At 38.6% G+C, this 24,194-nt stretch overlaps 1 protein-coding gene across 4 annotated transcripts in view; it reads left to right on the top strand.

Annotated features, from left to right (window-relative positions):
• Window positions 1–24,194, top strand: part of LOC126473598 (WASH complex subunit 5) — a 180,042-nt gene that overhangs the window by 34,458 nt on the left and 121,390 nt on the right. For all 4 annotated transcript variants that reach the window (XM_050100747.1, XM_050100746.1, XM_050100749.1 and 1 more), the window contains 4 exons: window positions 2,100–2,275; window positions 4,707–4,809; window positions 18,479–18,670; window positions 19,883–20,103. In XM_050100747.1, coding sequence (XP_049956704.1) covers window positions 2,154–2,275; window positions 4,707–4,809; window positions 18,479–18,670; window positions 19,883–20,103 — 638 coding nt within the window. In that variant the 5' untranslated portion in view covers window positions 2,100–2,153. The remainder of the gene's footprint in view (window positions 1–2,099; window positions 2,276–4,706; window positions 4,810–18,478; window positions 18,671–19,882; window positions 20,104–24,194) is intronic.

Here is a 24,194-nt window from a genome sequence, read left to right as displayed (position 1 = left end):
CCAGCGGGATGCCTCCTGTATAAGAATAACCCAAATTAATAGTAGATGAAATAAATGCAACAGATTGCTTTGGACAAGACAACAGACTAAGACAAGGACAAACAACCTACATGACAACTCGGTGCTACACAAAGCCATCACTACAACAATGACAAGAAGGCCAAGAACAGCAGAGAGACAAATCCAAGATACAACCAAAGAGAGTAATTAGTTGACAAGCTAGGTAATTATCAAGCAGTCCCAGTACAGTGAAGGTAGACCCTGAGGTATCAAGTGCGAAGACTGAAGTGCTTTGCAGTCACCTATATACCTGCCTCATGGAATGTTATTTGCTGCCGTACTCAAATGGCAAGACTGTGGCATTCTCACTGTGTAAGCATAGCACTGTGTGGCCGCATTGCCCCCTAAGGGCTATTTAAGTCAGTCTCCTCTGGTGGGCACTCAACATCCATGCCACCTGGTACCACATATTCTACAGCACAGTCTCTCTTTAGTTGTTGTTTGGGGGCAATCTGGAAAAACTCATGGTGTTGGGAATGGCAGATATTCAAAATCACTCGTCTGTGAAACTGAAATGTACTGCTGGGTGACATTCAATACAATGTTGCTACATTTCCTGCATTGTAATATAGTTGGTTCCTCCTTGGTGTACTATACACATGATGACCAAGATGTTGCTGCACAACCCTATCCCACTCAGACAGTGGCTCCCCTGAGATTGTCTTGTGTGTGAGGATGATTTCTGTGATGATGCACTGAAAGTTTCAGCTGGTCCCAAGTTGCTAAATCAAGTTCATGTCAGCATATATGCAGGTCATTCCATTAGGTTGATTAGTATCTCCTGGAAGAAGGCATTAACAGATGGGTGTGGTGTGACTGCGCAAGCTTTCCCAGTGTAATAACTCTTGGTAGTCCGATCATGTTCGCTGCTGGATTCCAAAATCAACAAGACTCAATATTGTGGCAATCCTTCTGTCCAGCATCTTCAGGAAAGATGCTGCTGTTGCTGCTGTGTTTACCGTTAGATACACATTTAATTTTTTGTCAAAAGAAACCCAGAACCATGTTCTGAAATAGTGTTTTGTTTCTCCACTAGCCAGTGCCATAGGTTCCTCCAAAAAATCGTAGCACAACACACACACAAATTTCATACTAAGAAATGTAAATCCACCTGATGATGGAGGTTTAAACCTTTGAAACGTGTTGTGTACCTAGGAGCCATAATATGTAAATAGTGGTCAGCAAACCAGCCGACTATCACTGTTGTTGTTACTGTGGGTGACCTCCAGATTTTTTTTGTCTCATGATAGCAGTTAATTGAATGATCTCATTGCCGTGTGCACCATTTATGTGGGCTACTTTCTGTGCTATCAATCCGTCACATCTTAAAGCAACAGTGTGCACACTGTCTAATGTTGAAGTGACCTCTCAAAGCATGTGAACAGTGTACAGAAGCCACATTGTCCTGCTCATGGTTGGAGATGCGGCCCGCACTACTGAACTGTACCGAGAATGCAGGTTTACTTTTACCTCCATTACGGAGATGGCTTTGTGCAGAGATTTTCTATGGTCTGAAAAGTACTGAGGACAATTATCCCAGTTATTATTATTCTTTTTAATACCAACTGTGCAGGTCATGAGGCTCCTGCAAAAGTTTTTCACTAGTTTACATTGGAGCAAAATTTTATCCGCTTATCTGTTTTCAACATGCTTCCTCTCTACCAGTTTGAACTTCTACATTGTTCCACATTTGTAACCTTATTTGTTTTTGTATCTTCATAATCTGTCTTTATTTATGAAACTCAGTAATATAAATATTCAGTGCAACTCAACACAGTGACCCTTATCATGTAAAGAAATTTTAGTGAGAATTTATTTAAAAAAAAAAAGAAAGAAAAAAAGGAGTGAAGCTTCCCATTAACAACAGTAGAGGTGGTCTTGGGCAACAGACACCAGATTTTCCATTGTTATTGTTTTAGTTATGAAATCTTACGAACATTAATACCTTTTGTATAAGTACTATGTTTCAAATTTATATTTTGTAGTTGATTTCAAACAAATATATTGAGCACTTAACCTGATTGAACTGTTTGTTTTAGACTGACTCATTCCATTATCTCCCACTTGACTGGATAGAATAATATATTCCCAACATGACCGAATTTTTGGCTGACAATAACCCATGTGGTCAAACAATCTTACGTCTTGTATCCAGAGGAAATGCTATTATAGCAGAATTATTACGGCTGAAAGATTATGTTCCACCAGTTTTCAGGTAAGAGCATTATAGTCTTATTTATTAATTCTACTCTTAATGGGAAATGTTGTGTGTTTTGTGTCATAATAGAATAGCAGTGTTGTTTTGAATCACTGTTTGCCTCATTCATACACACATCATGTCCTGCAAAACACACAATGATGGACTGTTCTGTTGTGTAACATTAGTCAGTGTATGAGTTAAGATAAAAGTAGCTGTCAGAAATTACTTGTTCATGCTATATTAACTATTCTTGAAGGTAGCCTGATGTACTCTGTTTGTGCTTAAGAAAGAAAGAAAGCTAGTACACAAACCAAAAAGCTGCTTCTTGTCTAATTATGGTTAATAGCTATAGAAGCTTAGGCAAAACTTTTAGAATTGCAGCATGTATGAGAATTCATCAGTGGCTGCTATTCATTTCATAGTGCAAGTTCTCCATTTCTTTGACAGTATTTTCACACATCTTCTTCTGCAAATACCAACAAATAAAGAGTAGTTTCAGGGATAAAGAAAAAACTGAGAAATGTAAATACTTTGGGAGGAAAGGAGACAACTCATTAAAAGGCAGAAGCATTGAATTGTTGACAGGCACACAGAAAAGGACAAAAAACTTGCTAGCTTTCAGAGCACATCCATTTTACACACACACACACACACACACACACACACACACACACACACTCATACTTATACTTACTTTTCTTCTGACGATAATTCAATTAATAGAAAAGATGTTTATAATTTTGCAAATCCACTGCAGCTTCATATTGCTTACCACCCTTTAGATCATTCCAGACCCTTGCATTATGTTATACACTCTTTCCATATTTTGAAGTGCATCAGAAATAATTGGTTGAATTTGAAAGATGAATGTCTGACATTTTACTTCCCCTTGTATAAGAATGCAAGCTTCATTTTCTGCAGTTAGCTCTATATTTGATATTGAAAGCAACAAATTATTAAAATTTGGGAATGGTTTATGTATGAAAGCACCGTGGCCTTCTTTGTTAGAAGATAAAATGTAAAGCTTGTTTGTCAAATTTTCAGTGACAACAACAGGTGTAGTGTGGTATTCAAACCTAAAAATGACATGGAAAATTATGAAGGAACTGCTGAATTTATTAAAATAATAAGGAAGTGGCAGAAAATTTTGGATCTGAAGTCTTCTTTCAAAAAATGGTTCAAATGGCTCTGAGCCCTATGGGACTTAACATCTGAGGTCATCAGTCCCCTAGAACTTAGACCTACTTAACCCTAACTAACCTAGGGACATCACACACATCCATGCCCGAGGCAGGATTCGAACCTGCGACCATAGCTGTCGTGCAGTTCCAGACTGAAGCGCCTAGAACCGCTCAGCCACACCGGCCGGCGAAGTCTTCTTTGAAAGGCCTTAGACATACGGAGGAAATGCAAAAGCCTATAACAAGCCACAAGGACCATGAACCACATGGATTTGTCAGTTGGCCAGCTCAGCAAAGAAATACACTGCAAATAATCATACAACATATCTGTTATTAGAACTGAGAAATTATTGCCAGTCAGAACTTGAAATGTCATACTGTATATGCTACCCAGAAAATTTAAGACTGGTGCCTTAGAATCCAGGTTTGGACTGTATTGACAGCTTTGTGGATCCCAGTACCATGTATCAACAAGGAAAATATTTGAGGCAGATGGAAAGCTGAGATTTGCAACTTTGTTAGCATTTTTTGTACAAGATGACTCAACTAAGAAAATTGTAAGTAGATCTCTGCAGATGTGTAATGGTTGTATATTGTTATATCGCTAGTTTCGCTTTGGACACATACGTATTCAGCTTTTTTAATTTTATACTGAAGCCTCATACTGCCACCTAGGAGGTGTTAACTATTTACAGGAAGTATACTTTTTGTGAAAACTGCATGACATAGTAAGGCTTCATTCAGACTTTTGACTTCAAGCAGGCTATGTAATAAATCTAGGTGAGATTGTATTCTTTCATATCCAAATGGAACAACACAATGTGCATTCCATTGTTCTGTATTATTTATTTTGCTGATAAATTGTATACTCAGTTAAATTAAAAGCCTCTCACATTACACTTGCATTTTGTGGTGTGTAACGCTCACTGTGCTGTGTTGGATGTACTGTTTGTTGGATACAAAATCCAAAACGTAAAATATCTCTACTGCTTTTTTTCTTGTAATATTGATTTGCAAATTTAAAAGTGTGATTTTCACACTTTTTGTTTTCCTGCAAATTTGTTGCAAACCCAAAAATTTGTAAACCATCAATTTTGCAAAGAATGCCTGGAAGATGATATCATTTAAAAATAGTTTTTGTGTGCATTTATTGTTACATATTTCAGTAATTTTGTGCCCTTATGAGTAATGTATGGAAAAAAATTCTTAATTATATGAAACATAGTTACATCAGCCTCTTAGCTTATTATGGAATTTTGTTACAGGCTGGAAACGAAACAAGAGCAACAGAAATATGGGGAAATTATTTCAGACTTCAGTTATTTTAAAAAGTCTGATGAATTTGATTCCAAAATAGATAATAATGAGGTAAGTTGTAGTTTATAGTCTTTGACGGATCAATAATTTTTGTATGCTCATAGAAACACAACAATTAAAGCAACATTGGCCGACATTCAAACAGTAGATACGGGACGAAGATACAAAAAATCAAATTCTGTCTTCAAATAATACAAAAGGAGTTCCTTGAGAAGGAGAAAAACACAGACAAGAAATGGAAGTATAAGAAATGAAAGTAGCAGAGAGTAAGTAAGATGAGAAGTTATGGCAAGGTGGTCAGAAGTAGTGTCACTAAATGCCCAGAATAACTCAGGTGTGCCCTACATTTCAGTGTTCAGTGTTCTGGAAGCATTTAAGAAATATCTTGAAGGAAATTCAGCTATACAAGCATCAGCAATCTTAAGTGGAACTTCTTTTTCTTGTGCAATTTCATGTGCAAGGGAAAGGGCATCTGCTGGTGTATTTAGTTCCTAATTAACATTGGACTATGTGTGTCTTGAGTGGTGCTATGTCGTCAGTGTTGCAGTTGATGTGGCAGTGCTTTATTTTCTCTCTGATAAAAAGTGTAGATATTGGCATATGATCAGTGACCAACATAAACTACTGGTCTCTAAGCCGTGGCAGAATTTCTTTATGGAAGCATTCAACTCGTGGTCATATGATGACCATCCGTGCTGCGACATAGATAGTTTCGGAATGAAGAATGCCAACATCTCCCAGTGTTGGTCTATTTGCTGTTGAAGTTCAGAACCTATTCCAGTATTAGATGCATTAACCATCAAAGCAAAAGATTCTTGTGGAAAAGAGTGTGGCCTCAGCTATAGCAGCATTCACGTTGTTAAAAGCAGTTTCTGCTTTCCTAATCCACTGTAATTTATCATGTGGTTTCAGTGAACCTTGCAAGAAATCATTAAACAGAGTGGTCAGCAGCACGTTGTTATGCACAAAGCAATGACAATAGTTACAGAGAGTATATGCCCTGGGACAACGGGAAATACAGGAAAAACATGGGAATTTTTTCATCTGGGAAAAGTCCGGAATAAACCCATGAATTTTTAGAATTTTGGAAATTTTTTATTTTTTTAGTTTTCAGTTAAATTTTAGTTATTTTGACTGGTATGAGCCGATACTCTAATGAAGAATTTTACCTTAGCCCGCTAGTGCAGAATAATAATGCAGCTATAAAATATAAATGAGAGAATAACACCGAAATAAAACTTTAATTGCAAAGAAAATGCATCATATACAACAATAAAACATAGTGCAGACACAAATGTCTACAGACAGCAAAATGTATCAAAGGCTTTAGGACGAAAACTCTGCACTACTTTGTATCAACAGCTTCGTATGTGTGTGATGTCACAACTGTTTACATTTCTAACTGGCCGCTGTAAAGTATTGTGAATGGTAGTTTGAGAAGCGTTACTTTCAAACTAAATTTTGTTTTATGCAAGATGAATTATGTTGCTTGTGAGAATGTGCAATAAATTTTGTAAATCATGGAGCATTTGACTCTCGTTCAGAACTTTATGCTTTGAGGACCAGCTACTTAGAGAAGTTTCAGGCCCAGAAGACCAGCTATTCAAGCCATTATGTAAAATTTTACTGGCATGTTTGTGTTTGATAGACTTTAAAGGGTAACACACACAAAAAAAGACCAACCTTCCAGGTTAGTTTTTCGTACTTATTTTAGTTCTTTCATAAATTACAAATTATGTAATAGTGATAGAAAAAAGTATAGTTATCCAGGAAAAGGTTGGGGGGAGGGGGGGGGGGGGGGGGGGGGCAAAGTGAGTTCTTGAGCAATATCAGATGTAGTTGGCTTTTCCATGGAAGAAAAATTGAAGTGCTCAGCAGGACACGTAATCAGGTAACCCATGAAATGTTCAGTGCACAGCAGTGAAATTTGTGATCATGCTCATCAGTAATTTTCAGCTGCTGCGATTTAAGCTGTGCTCTTAGGATCCTGCGTAACAACAGCCTCTGGGGAGGGGGAATGATGACCAGTATTATCGGTAAAAGATTAGATTTTCTTGTAACTATACCGTATGTATTTTGTTTGGCTTACTACATTACATGTCCTGTGCTCTAATATCTGCTGTCATTGGCTGGTGAGGTCACTTGACATGGAATATGATTAGCTGACAATCTTGATTTCAGTGCTTAGGAAGCTACTGTACTGTATTTCGTAACAGAAAAATATGCAGTTTACATGAGGTCGATGTCTTAAAGTGCCAAGAAGTTGTACATCGGTGTATAAAACCTTCACCATTCAGAGGATTGAAGTTTTACAGTTCTGGGGGAGAAGGTGTATTTTCACCCAGCAAAAAGTGAATTTTTAACTGGGAAATCTGGGATTTGTTTTTGTCCCCATGTACACCCTTTTTTTTTATATATATGTCTGCTTGTGTCTGTATGTGTGGATGGATATGTGCGTGTGTGCTAGTGTATACCTGTCCTTTTTTCCCCCTAAGGTAAGTCTTTCCGCTCCCGGGATTGGAATGACTCTTTACCCTCTCCCTTAAAACCCACTTCCTTTCGTCTTCCCCTCTCCTTCCCTCTTTCCTGATGAGGCAACAGTTTGTTGCGAAAGCTTGAATTTTGTGTGTATGTTTGTGTTTGTTTGTGTATCTATCGACCTGCCAGCACTTTTGTTCGGTAAGTCACCTCATCTTTGTTTTTATATATAATTTTTCCCACGTGGAATGTTTCCTTCCATTATATATATATATATATATATATATATATATATATATATATATATATATATATATATTTACAAATGTCTGCTTGTGTCTGTGTATGTGTGGATGGATATGTGTGTGTGTGCGAGTGTATACCTGTCCTTTTTTCCCCCTAAGGTAAGTCTTTCCGCTCCCGGGATTGGAATGACTCCTTACCCTCTCCCTTAAAACCCATATCCTTTTGTCTTTCCTTCTCCTTCCCTCTTTCCTGACGAGGCAACCATTGGTTGCGAAAGCTAGAATTTTGTGTGTATGTTTGTGTTTGTTTGTGTGTCTATCGACCTGCCAGCGCTTTTGTTTGGTAAGTTTCATCATCTTTCTTTTCAGATATATATATATATATATATATATATATATATATATATATATATAAAAAAACAAAGATGAGGTGACTTACCGAACAAAAGCGCTGGCAGGTCGATAGACACACAAACAAACACAAACATACACACAAAATTCAAGCTTTCGCAACAAACTGTTGCCTCATCAGGAAAGAGGGAAGGAGAGGGGAAGACGAAAGGAAGTGGGTTTTAAGGGAGAGGGTAAGGAGTCATTCCAATCCCGGGAGCGGAAAGACTTACCTTAGGGGGAAAAAAGGACAGGTATACACTCGCACACACGCACATATCCATCCACACATACAGACACAAGCAGACATATTTAAGACCTAGGTCTTTTTTTATATATATATATATATATATATATATATATATATATATATATATATATATATAAAAATCATCATTTGCAGCATGTGGACTGTGGACTGCCACAGGCTGTGGGAAGTTGTTTATAGTTTTCACCCACTCTTACATCAACCAAATTCTTGGCTGTTTATGGCATGACCCAGGAAATGAACTGATGCTCCACATATGCACTTTGATGGATTGAGGAATAAACCATGTGAGTGGAGATAAGCGAAGATTTGCTGTAAATGGTACAGATGTTCTGTTTCGGAGCTGGAAATCACCAAAAAAATCATAATCAGTAAAGACATAAAAGGATTTGAAATTGTGTGTGAATTTGTCCATAAAGTGCTGGAAGGTTTGTGCAGTGTTGCATAATCCTAAAAGAATCCTAGTAAATTCGAATAGGCTGAATGTAATGCAAACGGTGATCTTAGATATGTCGTCCAGAGCACTGTGCATTTCATAGAAAGCCCGTGCAGGTGTGTTGTTTAGAAGATGTGTTTTCCATGGATATTGAATGAGAAATGTTCAACATACAGGACAGGACATCTGTCAGAAATAGTTGTAGTGTTAAGTTGCCTTTAATCGCCAAGTGGATGCCATCTATTGCTCTTCTTTAGAACTTTGTGGAGAGGCGAGGCCCAGCTGCTGTTTGACAGATGACCGATCCCTTGGGTGAACATAAAACAAAATTCCTGCTTCACTATCTTCAAATTCTCAGGTGGTAATTGACAGGGTTGAGCATGAATAAGCAGTCCTGGCATTGTTAGAACATAGTACGTTGTTGTATGCTGTATGGGCTCTAGAATGGGTGGCTGCTGAGTAATGTCAGGAAATTTCTTAAGGAGTTCTAGATATAGGATATCACAAGTGATCATGCATACAGCAGTGTTGTCTACATGGTGTTAACACCCGCTGCTAGCTAAGTTAGATGTTGTGTCAAGAAGATGGTGGTGTCGATGGTCTGGTTGCAGGCCACAAAATCATAAAATAGGCTCCAAGGATGGTGTGGATTATGTCTGTCGCTATGATTTGCCACATACACTCACAACGAAGCTGGAGTTAAGTGAGAATGTTGCATGAATGTATGTCCTGATTGTGGAACAATTGGGAACAAAGGGGCTATGGCTATCACTGCTGCAGCGAGATAGCTGAGAAGAAAGGTATATCGATATATCAGCACCTATGTCTACTAGAAACTGCAGTTTTATACAATTTTTGTTGACAGGCGATGGTTGCCATCTAGGAAGCATTACTGACTTCTGGGCACATTTCCCATCTCACACAAGAAACATTTTTAAGCTTCTGAGCTAAATCGTCTATTGTATCAGTATAACTTTTCAGCTGAAGGCAGTCAGTGACGTTTCCACAGCACATCGGCTCTGTGATGGGTGACTAGAATATTGCGTTTGGAGAATGGCGACTTGTGATGGGTGCTTATAATGGTGCCAAGGAAATGCCTGATTGTGGAAATAAGGCTGCAGTACATGTGGATGGATAAATCTCAGTAATACAATCTTTCATTTGTGCTAGGGTGTCAAGATTGCAGTCACATACAGTGAGTAACTTCCGTGTGTCAGGCCATAAATGATGCAGTCTGCAAAATAAGCACTTATAATCTCACTGCAGCTGAGCACTGGCAGTCTGTTGTGACCTATGTACGAGGGCAGTTCAATAAGTAATGCAACACATTTTTTTTCTGAAACAGGGGTTGTTTTATTCAGCATTGAAATACACCAGGTTATTCCCCAATCTTTTAGCTACACAACACTATTTTTCAACGTAATCTCCATTCAATGCTATGGCCTTACGCCACCTTGAAATGAGGGCCTGTATGCCTGCACGGTACCATTCCACTGGTCGATGTCGGAGCCAACGTCGTACTGCATCAATAACTTCATCATCATCTGCGTAGAGCCTCCCACGGATTGCGTCCTTCATTGGGCAAAACATATGGAAATCCGACGGTGTGAGATCGGGGCTGTAGGGTGCATGAGGAAGAACAGTCCACTGAAGTTTTGTGAGCTCCTCTCGGGTGCGAAGACTTGTGTGAGGTCTTGCGTTGTCATGAAGAAGAAGTTCGTCCAGATTTTTGTGCCTACGAACACGCTGAAGTCGTTTCTTCAATTTCTGAAGAGTAGTACAATACACTTCAGAGTTGATCGTTTGACCATGGGGAAGGACATCGAACAGAATAACCCCTTCAGCGTCCCAGAAGACTGTAACCATGACTTTACCGGCTGAGGGTATGGCTTTAAACTTTTTCTTGGTAGGGGAGTGGGTGTGGCGCCACTCCATTGATTGCCATTTTGTTTCAGGTTCGAAGTGATGAACCCATGTTTCATCGCCTGTAACAATCTTTGACAAGAAATTGTCACCCTCAGCCACATGACGAGCAAGCAATTCCGCACAGATGGTTCTCCTTTGCTCTTTATGGTGTTCGGTTTGACAACGAGGGACCCAGCGGGAACAAACCTTTGAATATCCCAACTGGTGACAGCACTGCCAACAGAGATGTCAAGTTGAGCACTGAATTGTTTGATGGTGATCCGTCGATCATCTCGAACGAGTGTGTTCACACGCTCCGCCATTGCAGGTGTTACAGCTGTGCACGGCCGGCCCGCACGCGGGAGATCAGAGAGTCTTGCTTGACCTTGCGGCGATGATGACACACGCTTTGCCCAACGACTCACCGTGCTTATGTCCACTGCCAGATCACCGTAGACATTCTGCAAGCGCCTATGAATATCTGAGATGCCCTGGTTTTCCGCCAAAAGAAACTCGATCACTGCCCGTTGTTTGCAACGCACATCCGTTACAGACGCCATTTTAACTGCTCTGTAGAGCGCTGCCACCTGTCGGAAGTCAATGAAACTATACGAGACGAAGCGGGAATGTTTGAAAATATTCCACAAGAAATTTCCGGTTTTTTCAACCAAAATTGGCCGAGCAAAAAATGTGTTGCATTACTTATTGAACTGCCCTCGTATTACATAGATTAATCGGAGAACTACTTCATTAACAGCATTGGTAGATAGAGCCTGTATGTGATGCAATAGTTGTGAAGGTGTGTGATCACCTAACTCTTCTGTGTGGAGTAACTGTCTCAATCATTTGGCTTCTGATTGAGACAAGCAACTGATTACAGCATTTTTAATGACACTCTTATGTCTTTATCCGTGTGTGTGTGTGTGTGTGTGTGTGTGTGTGTGTGTGTGCGCGTGCGTGATGGTGTCATTAGTATTGCTAAAGCTCTGATGTCCTTACCACTGATGCACTTCACTTAAAAGAAAAAAAAAAAAAAGGAAAATCTTTCCTCTGCTTTTTATTCTAGTTAACTGTGCACTAACACTCCACATACATTTTTTTTATGCCAGGGGTGCTGATGGGGCTTTTGGAACCTCAAATTAAAAAATGGTGGGGTTCAGCTGACCTTGATGTGAAGCTTTGGGGGACATGACTTAGCTCACGAAAGCATTGTTCCTTTCCAGGCCAGGCACTGCAGTGGTCTTGAGCTTGAGGAATGTGTAGGCACCACCCTAGCTGGTAACAGCTCCGCACTGTGACATAGTGTGGACAAGTCGACCCATGTGCACATGTCAGAACAGTTGTTGTAGCTAGCCACTGTGCCCATGGTCATAGGAATATGAAAAAAAATGTTCTAGTCTGTGAAATAACTATATCTTCATACATATACAGTGTCTCATGGCACCGTCTTTCATGTACACTACTAAAAACATAACTAACCCATGAAAATGCAGTGTCTACTAAATAAGCACTAGTACTCTCACTGCAGCTGAGTACTGGCAGACTTTTCCTTCTCGGGGGAACTGCAGGTATTGTCGAAATGTACTCTATGGGTCCTTGCTGTAAAGAACTTGGCATAGTGGCAAACTAATATTCTCATGCTTTAAACTGTTCATGACTTGTTTTATGTTTATTTCCGCAGTATGTACTAAAAAGATGTCCCTAATTCCTAATCAGTGCACACCACTGGGTTTGATTGTCGATGGTGGTGAGAAATCCAGGTTTGCCTTCATTTGATTCAAGAAATTGGTTCCAAATTTCTGACTTAAATTGATATCCATTGTCACTTAAGATGCACTATGCCTTGATTATGTTTTCAGAAAAAAATTCCTTGCAGTATCCTGACCATGATGTTTTCATTGGCCTTTCTAAAGGGATAAAGTCTTACAAATTTCAAAATCATTTCTTGCACAACCATTATTAGCCGAGTCAGTGGAAACCCAAAAAGAAGTAATAGGGAAGAAAATCATTGAATCACCAATTTTTGTATGGCGGTAGGGAGTGTGTCATGAATAACATGAAAAATGTCCACCGGTGGGGTGGGGTGATGGCATTTAAAGGTAACTTTTCTATGTTTTTCTGTAACAACTTGAAAACCATGTCTTGTAGCACAAGTGTTTCCCAGTACAAAATTAAACTACTTTCAATTTCCTGCAAAAAGCTCCTATTCATTTTTTTGTAAAGGGCTTACAGCTTCCCCATTGCAAGGGATGTAAAAATTATAGATTGTTAAAAATAGTATTTCAGTGGTATAAAATTAATGTTTTCTGTTAAGTGAAGTGGGTTAAGAACAAATATTAAGTGAGTGTACTATTTTTAAGAGATAACTTGTGTTCGGGGACTGTATTTCGGTCTGGAGGGGCAAGGCTGGAGGATAGAAGTGTGAGGGAAGGTAGGTGTCAGATTGAAGTCATGTGCTTCCCTCCTTTATAGATCTGAAAACTGAAGAGCGAGCAGGGGATTCTCCACTCTGTTTACCCCACTACACCGCTACATCACAAGAAACAAATACAAAATTATACTGACCTTCTACAGTACATCTTATGAATCACTGGTGATGCAATGTGCAAATGTGCACGGAATGGGAAGGGGGGCAGCTGTTTATTTTCCACAAAGTGTGTTGACACTTCATGGAATACAGATAAGAGTTATGAATAATAGTAATGCAAGACCTCATACATTCAGAATTTATGTAAATTGGTTATTACTCACCCTGTACTGCAGCTGTAGCATTCGTTCAGAAAGGCAGCTTACTCCACCATGAGTGCTACTCGCTTTTCATTTTGCAGACAGAGTATAGCTTCGCAGCATTTCCTGTCCAGTTCTTTTATGTGAGTAGACAAAGTAAGTTCACTAAGCTCCTGTTTATATGTTGGAGTTATTCTCAGTTTATTAAATGTAAGTACTTATTTGAAGTTGTTAAGTGAGTTGTTGTAAAAAAAGATCATCAGCTGGAGCTGTCAACTGTCTTCCAAAATGAAGAGTCTGTACCAAGGGTAACATGCTGTCAATATGTATTCGACAATGTTGATTTCTTTCTATCTATTTAACACTAGTTACCAGCAGATTACTCTTCTAGGCCTGAGGTCATGGGTCCCCTAAGCTTACACACTACTTAAACTAACTTAAGGGTAAATTTGGAAAAGGGAGTGCAGGGGGAAAAAATAAAAACCTTGTGGTTTGCCAATGGCATTGTAATTCTGTCAGAGATGGTGTAGCACAGTTGAAGGGAATGGAAACTGTTTTGGAAAGAGGTTATAGGATGAAAATCAACCAGCGTAACACAAAGATAATGGGATGTAGTCAAATGAAATCGGGCAATGCTGAGTTCTTTAAATTAAAGATTGAGGCACTGAAAGTAGTAGATGAGTTTTGCCATTTGGGCAGCAAAATAACTTGTAGAGGAGATTTAAAATACAGACTGGCATAAAGGGGATATAAAATTCAGACTGAGAGTAGCAAGAAAAGCAATTTTGAAGAACAAGAGGAGTTTGTTAACATCTGTTATCAGTTTAAGTGTTAAGAGGTCATTTCCGAAGGTATTTGTCTGGAGTGTAGCCTTGTATGGAAGTGAAACATGGACAATAAACAGTTCAGACAAGTAGAGAGTAGAAGATTTTAAAATATTGTGTCCTAGAAGAATACTGAAGATCAGACAGGTAGATCACATAACTAATGAGGGAATACTGAATCGAATTGGGAAGGAAAGAAGCTTATGGTACAACCTGACCAAAAGGAGGGATTGATTGATAGGACACATTCTGAGGCACCCAGGAATCTTTGAGATGGCAATGGAGGAAAGTGTGGAGGTTAAAAATTTTAGAGGCAGAACTTGGCTTGAATACGGCAAGCGGATTGAAATGGATGTAGGATACGCTACTTTTGCAGAGATGAAGAGGCTTGCATGACTGATGACCATAACAATAACAGCATATCCAGTGCCGTGTGAGTGTGAATAATGTGCTCAGTCATTCGACTGTTGTGGATCCCTACTTATCTTGCCACTCGGGAGTACCTTATGATGCTCCCATTGATGTTTATGGTCATAGTTGTTTGCATGTTGTTCTTGCATGACTGTTGTGGTACTGAGATTAGGAAGGACCACTGTCTTAATGTTTGATAAATGTATGGACTACTTGTAGGGAAGCAGCCTACTCACGCCGTATAAAATTCACATCAGTCTTTCCATTGTGTGCCAGCCTAGTCTGCTGTAACTAGCTCTGACGTCATAAATGTTGCGCAATACTTTAAAAATCAAGTAAATAACCTGAAACGTTTCTAGCATGTCAGTAATACTAAATCAATGTCAGTAATACTAAAACAATATGTGCTGAATATCAGTTCAATAACTTTAACCATTTTCGAAATTTGGACGTTTTTCTGTAAAAATCATTGGCGCAACAGAAAAGAGCTAGAAACTTAAAAATTTATATTTAGATTCCTTTTTCATAATTATTTAGTAAAAGCAGTATTCTGGATCTCACAAATTAAAATTTTAATTGAAATTCATGATTTTCTGGTTTTTGTCTTAGAAATTAAGGAAGCAAGGTAGATTAAGTAGGCGAATAAATAAAGCTTGGATGTTTAAATTTAAGTAGAAGAGAGATCCGCTATAATCATAAAGATGTGAGAAGTTTCAACTGAATAACTATAAAACTATAGCGATAGCGTATTTCCAAAGGGCAAGTTCAGAGCTCGTCTACTGCGTGTAGTGTAATTAAATTAATTCTCGCGCCCAAAATATTTGACTTAGCCACGTCAGACTTTTATTATCATTACTTACCTGTGTGCTGATTGCACATTTAAATTGAGAGCTTCATCGGCCATCAGCAAAGGAAGCAATGATTTATTCGATAACTTAAAGTGGTGCATTACTAGCCCAGCGGCTAGTCGGGAGAGTGGATTTGATCAGGCGTTCCCTTAGCCGTCCGCACCGCGGCTTTATATATAAGAACGCTGCGCGAGAGAAGAAGGCCCCAGTTCTCTCCAGACGCTGATTAGTGCGCCACCTGTGCCGGGAGTCACGTCGCGTCGGTATCATTGCTATAAACAGCCTCGGATACCATAATAATTTACTAGGGATACGCGCAACCATGAAATCGTTTTCGAGTGAAGTGTTAATTCTGGGATGACTTTAATGATCTATCTTCAGTTTGCGTATGTCGTATTTTCACGTGCCGCCGCGGGACAGACATTCTACCATTATTTAGCGTGGCGTTTGATGAACATTATCATCAAATTATGGCGAGCATTCACTTAAACATTTAATTTGAACAATTATAGTTGCATCAGCGCATTAGACTCTGAACTGCTCTGTCAGTTGGATTGTGTGGATTCTTTTTGGTCTGTGACTTTCAGAATATAGTGAACATTTTAGAGAGAATCGTTTTTGGTTATGAATCCCAGACAATCTCCTAATTCCTCAGAGCTATAAGCTGTAGCTATAAATGTATTTCTCAGATGAAGTGGGCACTAGGAATTCTAATTACAGGCTTCACGTTTTGCTAATCACTTTCTTGTTGCCAATATTGTAGTTAAGAGAGCCAGTGTTGAGAATGGCAAACAACAGCATTAAATAAATAATAGGAACATTTAATAACAATTATTCCACCCGCCGCCCCACATATGGTGCATTGGCTGGGAAATGCATCTTTTCTACATTACATTCTACATTTAAATATTCAAATTAATCCACCCGCCGCCCCACATACTTAGCATCTTGGAGTGTAACATTTTTATATCTTAATTGTTTTGAATGTATGAATTTACCTTCAAAAGTGTGCGTAAATGATATTCAAATCTGTATTTAAGTTTTGAGCGATAAATTTGTGTTGTGACATATTATGTGACTTAAATACATTTTTAGAAAAAAAAAAAATGAAATTTGTATTGATAAACCGGTGAGATTTTTCAGTGACAGCAATATTTCAGTGACAGCAAGCATGAAAGTTGTCACTGAGAGCTACTGAAAATAATAGAGTATTTTTCTACTATTCCAGTGCATAATGCAAATGCTGAATGTGTTTCTTACCGTTTTTTCCCCAGTGGAAATATGAAAGAGAAAGATTCAGTATTAACCCTCAGAAGGCTGTTATATTACTGAAATACTATAACAAAGATATTAGTTGCTCAGTAGTTGTTCAGAGAAATATGGTTAAAACTTCAAGAAAAGTGTTGATATCTGTGAGTACAGTATACCAGGGTAAGTCAGGAAATAAGTCAGAAATGTCAGTTTACCTTATACAGTGGTTGAATTACATGCACATGTTTTGGTGGCAGGTTGCAGCAAACATATGCTTGTCTTACAGGCTGCTAGATATAGCAAGGCAGCCAGTGCAAGATGGTGATTGTGCCACATGAGTGTACAGGGGTAGGACAGCATGCGATCATGCACTTTGTGGACCAAAAGACTGTTCATAGAAGAAGTGCATTGCAAAATGTGTCCTGTGTATGGTGACAACAGTTTATCACAAGAAGCTGTGTTCAGTTGGATCCAGGAGCATAACAAAGGAGGGAAAAGCATCAAAGATTGAGAGCATCGGGTCATCCTGTAGCGGTGACAATAGATCATTCGTAATGACCAGCATGTGACGATTGGTGACGTTGTGCGTGCTGTAGGCTGTTCACATGGAGCTATGTACAACACCATGCATGAGCAGTTGAATTTTCATAAAGTTTGTGAACAGTGGGTGACCCACATGTTCTGAGGAGCATAGAATGAACAAAATGGCTGCGTCTTTGAAGCACTTGTTTGGTACTCTGAGGAAGGAGAGAACTCCATTACATAAATTATTACAAGGAATGAGCCTTGGGCTCATCAGTTTTAACCGTAAATCAATCAGTCATCTGTGGAGTGAAAACATTCCAGCTCCCAAACAACAACAAAGTTCTAGGCTGTTCCATCAGCTCACAAGTTCATGCTCACCGTGTTTTGGGATGTGCAAAGGGTCATACTAATGAAATGCCAGTCTCACATTGCACCACTCCGTAGGAAATCCAACAGGGTGCTCGCTGCAGATGACCTGGTCTCCTAACAAAGAAAGCAATTCTTCTGGATGACAATGCCTACCCCCACACATTTAATTGAGAATGCTTGAAACATCTGCCCTATGATCCAGACTTAACCCCAAGAGAGTTTCATTTGTTTAGGCACCTAAAATCTCATTTGGGTGGCTGACGTTTTGAAAATGGTGATGATGTAACCAAAGAGGTTGCACATTCACTGTGGCAGCAACTAAAATACTTTGCTGCCTTATATCAAAGACTTTTAAGGAGATTGTGTATGTCTGAATGTATACATGTGTAAATATCAGGAAGTTGCATTGATTATTATTGCTGCTGTTCTGTTTTGTGACTTACTTGTTGACTGACCCTTGTATAAAGTAGTTATGTTTTAAAATAATAAAATAATGGAATGTCAAATCTTAGCTTTCAGTGTCTGATCCTCTGCTGTATCATGATGTTTTATGATGTGTCCTACACTTTACTCCTTTATGTTCTACATTTCACTAAAACGATCTAGTAACATCACTCAGAAGTAGTACACACACACATTACTTAATACCATGGTTTGTGAAAACGTGAAATGTGATGGTGTGATTTAGGTGCTTTGGCAGTTTGAGGGGTCTGGCACTCATTTGAAAATTGATGTTGGAATCATAATTTACCTTTTGTAACTAGATGGAGACTGTATTACCATATGCAATTTCCTTGTCTCTGTCACCATTAACTGATAGGAGTACAATAATGTTGCTATGTTAGTGAGGTTCTGTATTTGAACTTAGCTACACCAGGAAGCCTGATCAGATCAAATTTCTGATTAAATTAAGTTTCGTTTTTCAGCTTGATGATTGTGTGTTATGCTTTTTATGTTCTGTGATGGTGCTTTCGTAAGACAGTATTCACAAAAATTCACTACTGTAACTTTTTTAATGTGTGATATTGTTTTTCTGTTCACAGCAACTACAAGATTTAGATGAGGAATTTCGAGAAAATTATACAGAAATTTTGACCAGGTTCTACTTAACATTTGAAAGTATTCACAAGTATGTGACCGATCTCAACCACTTTTTAGAAGAGCTGGAGGAAGGTATTTATATTCAACAAACTTTGGAAGGAGTACTTCTTGACGAGGAAGGACGACAGTTACTAGTAAGCAGGATTGATTTTTTTGTGGTGGTTTGTTTGTTAATGCATTGATATTCTGTTATCTATTGATTCTTAGCTATGACTCCATTAAAATTATCAAAGCAGGAATTATTGATTAATTGGAAAATAGTAAATAAACAACTTTTTGGACATCTACTCAGATATTTACTGAAAAGTTTGTAGTTCAAACTGCTTCACCAAGATCTTCCACTTGGTCTGCTATTCATGTTGTTGAATAGAGCAGCACCAATGTAAATGTCACCACTTTTTCCATGGTCATAAAATACTGTCCGTCCATCAGGTTGCTGAGAAAGCAGGAGATGGAAGATAGTAGATTGGTAAGCAAGATGCCAGCTTCAGTTCAGAGTTGATAGAAGGGACAGAGTGAGAAAGATGGATTAAAAATTGAAAAGAAATTAAATTTGGAGAGAGTAATTCAGTTATTGAATAGAAAAAAGGAGAAAATAAGGAAGAGGAGAAAAGAGAGGGTGAGAGACGAGGAGGGAGTTGGGGGTATGAAAAAAACAAAGCGGGTAAAGTAAATAATTACGTAGAGGAGAAAGGGCAGCTTATGCCAGTTGAGATTAAAACATGGAAGGGTGCAGGATGAGGGGATATGTTGAAAAGTAAACAGTAGCCAACATGCCAGTTGGTAAACAGCAAGATTGGTTTTAGAAGTGGCTGTCTCTTAACTGTTGTAGGATTTACCAGTGTGGGTCTGGAGTTAAGTGGTTGTGGGTAAGTGCATTGGTAGGTCTCACAAAGGGAACGATTACAGGAGCTACAAACTTGCTGCACTGTAATGTTCACAGACCATTGTCCACACCCTATTGTTGTCATCATGAAATCTTTTCACTGTTAGACAATCTTGTAGCACTATCTGATTGATTTTGCTATGTTACTTACATGCTCTCTGATGGATGGCTTGAAACGTTAGTAAACTAGTGATAAGCCTCCGGCACTGATGAGCTTTATTTAGTTCCAACATTTGCAACTTCATATCCTGCCATGCGGTACAAAACCCATGTTTCACTTAAAGAAAGACAATTTTTGTTTTATGAAACTTGGCAGTTGAGTTGTGTAACTTATAATGCCATACTTCCTGTGATTTAAATTTTTTCAACTTTATGTGTTGACAATGTTAATTACCTTAAATTCAAATTCAATGTAGGGCTCCAGTGCATCGTACATTTTCAGATTTTCTTCTGTTTCCAGTGTGAAGGCCTGTACCTGTATGGTGTGATGCTGCTGTTAGTTGACCTGCACATAGAAGGAACGGTCAGGGAGCGCATGCTTGTTTCTTACTATAGGTACAGTGCACAGAGATCCAGTGCTGACAGTAACATTGATGATGTGTGCAAATTGTTGCGCTCTACTGGCTTTGTAAATACTCCTGGTGCGAAAAAAATACCAAACTATCCAGTAGAATACTTCAGGTAAATGTCCTATACTGATGCCAGAGTTTTTACGTCTATTTACTTTCTTTAATTGTATTATTCAAATTTGGCACACTTTGTGAACTGTATGGTGAAGTTGCTTATTAACAGCTGTCATTAGAATTCAGAAACATGCTGTATGAAAGTGAACTTGTTCGTGACTTTTTTAAACCAATGCAGGTTTCCCTTTCATGCTGATCTGCTCTATGAAATGCTAGTAAGTGTAATAAAATTCAACACAGAATACATTCCTATTCAGTTTAAATTTGCAGCCCTAACTATCTGGCAACTCAGTTTTTGCCAGTTTAGAGTGTAAGTTCTCATAACTTTATCTCGGTTATCATTGCATTTTAGATCTGCTTCTTATGTTCTCCTTGATTTATCCATCATCAGGGTCTATACACCCTAGGATAGCCAGGAATTTTATCATATGGGCAAAAACAGGGAAAAATCCATGAATTTTTTAGAATTCCAGAATTTTTTGTCTTACCGTATTTACTCGGATCTAAGACGCACTCGAATCTAAGCCACACCTGAAAAATGATACTCGAAATCAAGGGAAAAAAAATTTCCCGAATCTAATCCGCACCTGAAATTTGAGACTCGAAATTCAAGGGGAGAGAAAAGTTTTAGGCCGCACCTCCAAATCGAAACAAAGTTGGCCCATTGTAATATGAGAGACAATTTAGGTCGAATGAATGACAATACAGCTACAGCAGTTTGGTTCAAGTCATAAGCTTAGCAGTTAAGCTTTACCAGGTAGCCATTTCTATGCGTCAGGCACTCCGTCCATATTTATACGGGTACCCTTCCTTTTTCACGTGCTTCGTCTGGTTTGAATTGATTGCTTATTTTTCTTTGATCTGATAAGTGCTGTTCTCTTTGTTTTAGGTGTTTACGTCAGTCTAAGCTGAAAATGCATTACTGTACTGTGTCATGCATTGTTTGTCGCATTCTGATAATGTGTTTTTACAAGCCGGCCGCGGTGGCCAAGCGGTTCTAGGCGCGACCGCTACAGTCGCAGGTTCGAATCCTGCCTCGGGCGTGGATGTGTGTGATGTCCTTAGGTTAGTTAGATTTAAGTAGTTCTAAGTTCTAGGGGACTGATGACCTCAGATGTTAAGTCCCATAGTGCTCAGAGCCATTTGAACCATTTTTTTTGTGTTTACGAACTGTCGCCGCTCGCGGCATGGCTTGCTTTTGTGCACGCTACCACTGCTTACAATTAAAAAACAAAAGAGAGGAATCGTCTCGTTAGCGAAACAATGGCAAGAGACTGCTATTTGTTCTTACTTACACTGCTGCTTTCTCCGACAATGATCAACAAGAACCAAATAATAGACTGCGTATGATAGAAGATGTTCTGAACGAGAGTTTAGCGAAAATTTTTCTCCGTTTGAAAATCTTTGCAGACGCCTCTTTAGTACATTACATTCTGCACAGAAATTAGAGTCATCTTAGATTTAAAAATCTAGTCAATTGCCATGCTTCATTTCTGAATGTACCACTATTAGGCATAAGAATAATACGAATATAAACATGACATGATATGTATATTCTTCCGCCTTTGCTGTTGTCTCACTCAAGTTTCGTAGTTTATTAGGCAGACTGGATTTAAATGAGATAGCAGCAAACACGAAAGAATACATGGCAAAATGTTTGTATTCGTATTATTCTTATGGTGAAGAGAATACTGCATGTGATTCACAATACATAGAAGTTCCTGTTAGCAACCATCTCTTCTCACAGGTGGGAAAAAATTCAGTACATAGAGTTGGCCATTTTGACAAACATCCCAAACAGTCTTGCCAGTCGGATTTTCGTAGTACATTGAAATGCTGCTACATTCGAAGATGAACAATACGGAATTTGTATTTACTTCGTTGGATAATGTATGAAAATGCAGTGGTTGAAACTCGGGGCGGAGAAAAAAGCTCATCTTCCACCTTTTTTTTTTTAATTTATTTATTGACGCAGAGGTTTTGGCGCCAGTATTTATCTTTGTGCCTGCAAAGCATGCCTGTGTAGCGCTGCATATATTCGACGGCAGAACTTAGTTGTGGCAGCACCTACCAACATTTTTCAGAACTTCCGCTTACTTTGTACTCGATTCTAAGCCGCAGGCGGCTTTTTAGATTACAAAAACTTGAAAAAAAAAGTGCGGCTTGAATTCGTGTAAATACGGTAGTTTTCAATAAAATTTTTGTAATTTTTACAGGTAAGAAATGATAATCTAACAAAGAATTTTACTTTAGCCTGCCACTGCAGAATAATGTGCACCAATAAAATGCATACAAAAGAAGAAACACCAAGATAAAACTAAATTGCAAAGAAAATGCTCAATTTACAGCAACAAAAAATAGTGCGCAAGCAAACATCTGCTGACAGCTAAATATGTCAAAGGCTTTACGATGAAGACTATGCAATACTTTGTAAAAACAAACAGCTTTTAATGAGCATGATGTCACACTGTTTACATTTCTAACAGGTCACAGGAAAATATTGTCAATAATGGTTTGAGGAGTGTTACTTTCAAAGTAAATTTCCTTTTATTAAAGATGAATTACATTACGTGTGAGAATGTGCGATGAATTTCTTAAATCAAAGAGCATTGTCTCTCATTCAAAACTTAACACTTTCAGGAGCACCCACTGAGCAAAATTTCGGACCCATAAGACCAGATATTTATGTCATTATTTAAAATTTTACTGGCACATTTGTGTTTGATATATCTTATAGGATAACACATTCAAAAAATATTGATATTGTATGTGGCAGCTTAGCTTTTCTTCTACATCTACATCTACAAGGTTACTCTGCAATTCATGCTTAAGTGCCTGGCAGAGGGTTCATCGAACCATTTTCACACTACTTCTCTACCATTCCACTCTCGAATGGCGCCTGGGAACAAGGAACACCTAAACCTTTCCGTTCGAGCTCTGATTTCTCTTAATTTATTATAATGATCATTTCTCTCTACGTAGGTGGGTGTCAACCAAATATTTACGCATTCAAAAGAGAAAGTTGGTTATTGAAATTTCGTAAATAGATCTTGCCGCAAGGAAAACCGCCTTTGTTTCAGTGACTGCCATCCCAACTCGCTTATCATATCAGTGGCACTCTCACCCCTATTGCATGATAACACGAAACGAGCTGACCTTCTTTTTGCACTTTTTTGATGTCTTCTGTCAATCCTACCAGATAAGGATCCCATACTGTGCGGCAATATTCCAGCAGAGGACAGATGAGTGTAATGTAGGCTGTCTCTTTAGTTGGTTTGTCGCATCCTCTAAGTGTTCTGCCAACAAAGTGCAATCATCGTTTCGCTTCCCCACAATATTATCTATGTGGTCATTCAAATTTAAGTTGCTCGTAATTGTAATTTCTAGGTATTTAGTCGAATTGAAAGCCCTTAGATTTGTGTGATTTATCGTATACCCAAAATTTATCGGATTTCTTTTAGTACCCATGTGGATGACTTCGCACTTTTCTTTCTTTAGTGTTGATTACCACTTTTCACACCATACAGAAATTCTCTCTAGATTATTTTGTAATTGTAATTGATCATCTGATGATTTTACTAGACGGTAAATTACATTATCAACCTCTCTGAGAGGAAATCACGAATCCAGTCACACAACTGAGACAGTACTCCATATGCATGCAATTTGATTAATAGTCACTTGTGAGGAACGGTATCAAAAGTCTTCTGGAAATCTAGGAATATGGAATCAATCTGAGATCCCTTGTCGACAGCACTCATTACTTCATGGGAATAAAGAGCTAGCTGTGTTGCACTAGAATGATATTTTCTGTTGGTTATGTATCAATAGGTCATTTTCTTCAAGGTGATTCATAATGTTCGAGTACAGTATATGCTCCAAAATGCTACTGCAAATTGAGGTCAGTGATATGGGTCTGTAATTCAATGGGTTACTCCTATTTCCTTCTTTCAATATTGGTGTGACCTGTGCTACTTTCCAGTCTTTAGGAACAAACCTTTCGTCAAGTGAGCAGTTGTATATGATCACATGACATGAGCTGTGATTGGCTAACAAAAACACATCACTATCTCGATTTCAGTGGTTCAG

Source organism: Schistocerca serialis, chromosome 4, assembly GCF_023864345.2.
Source record: "Schistocerca serialis cubense isolate TAMUIC-IGC-003099 chromosome 4, iqSchSeri2.2, whole genome shotgun sequence".
NCBI lineage: Eukaryota > Metazoa > Arthropoda > Insecta > Orthoptera > Acrididae > Schistocerca > Schistocerca serialis.
This window is presented reverse-complemented; position numbering and strand designations above follow the sequence as displayed.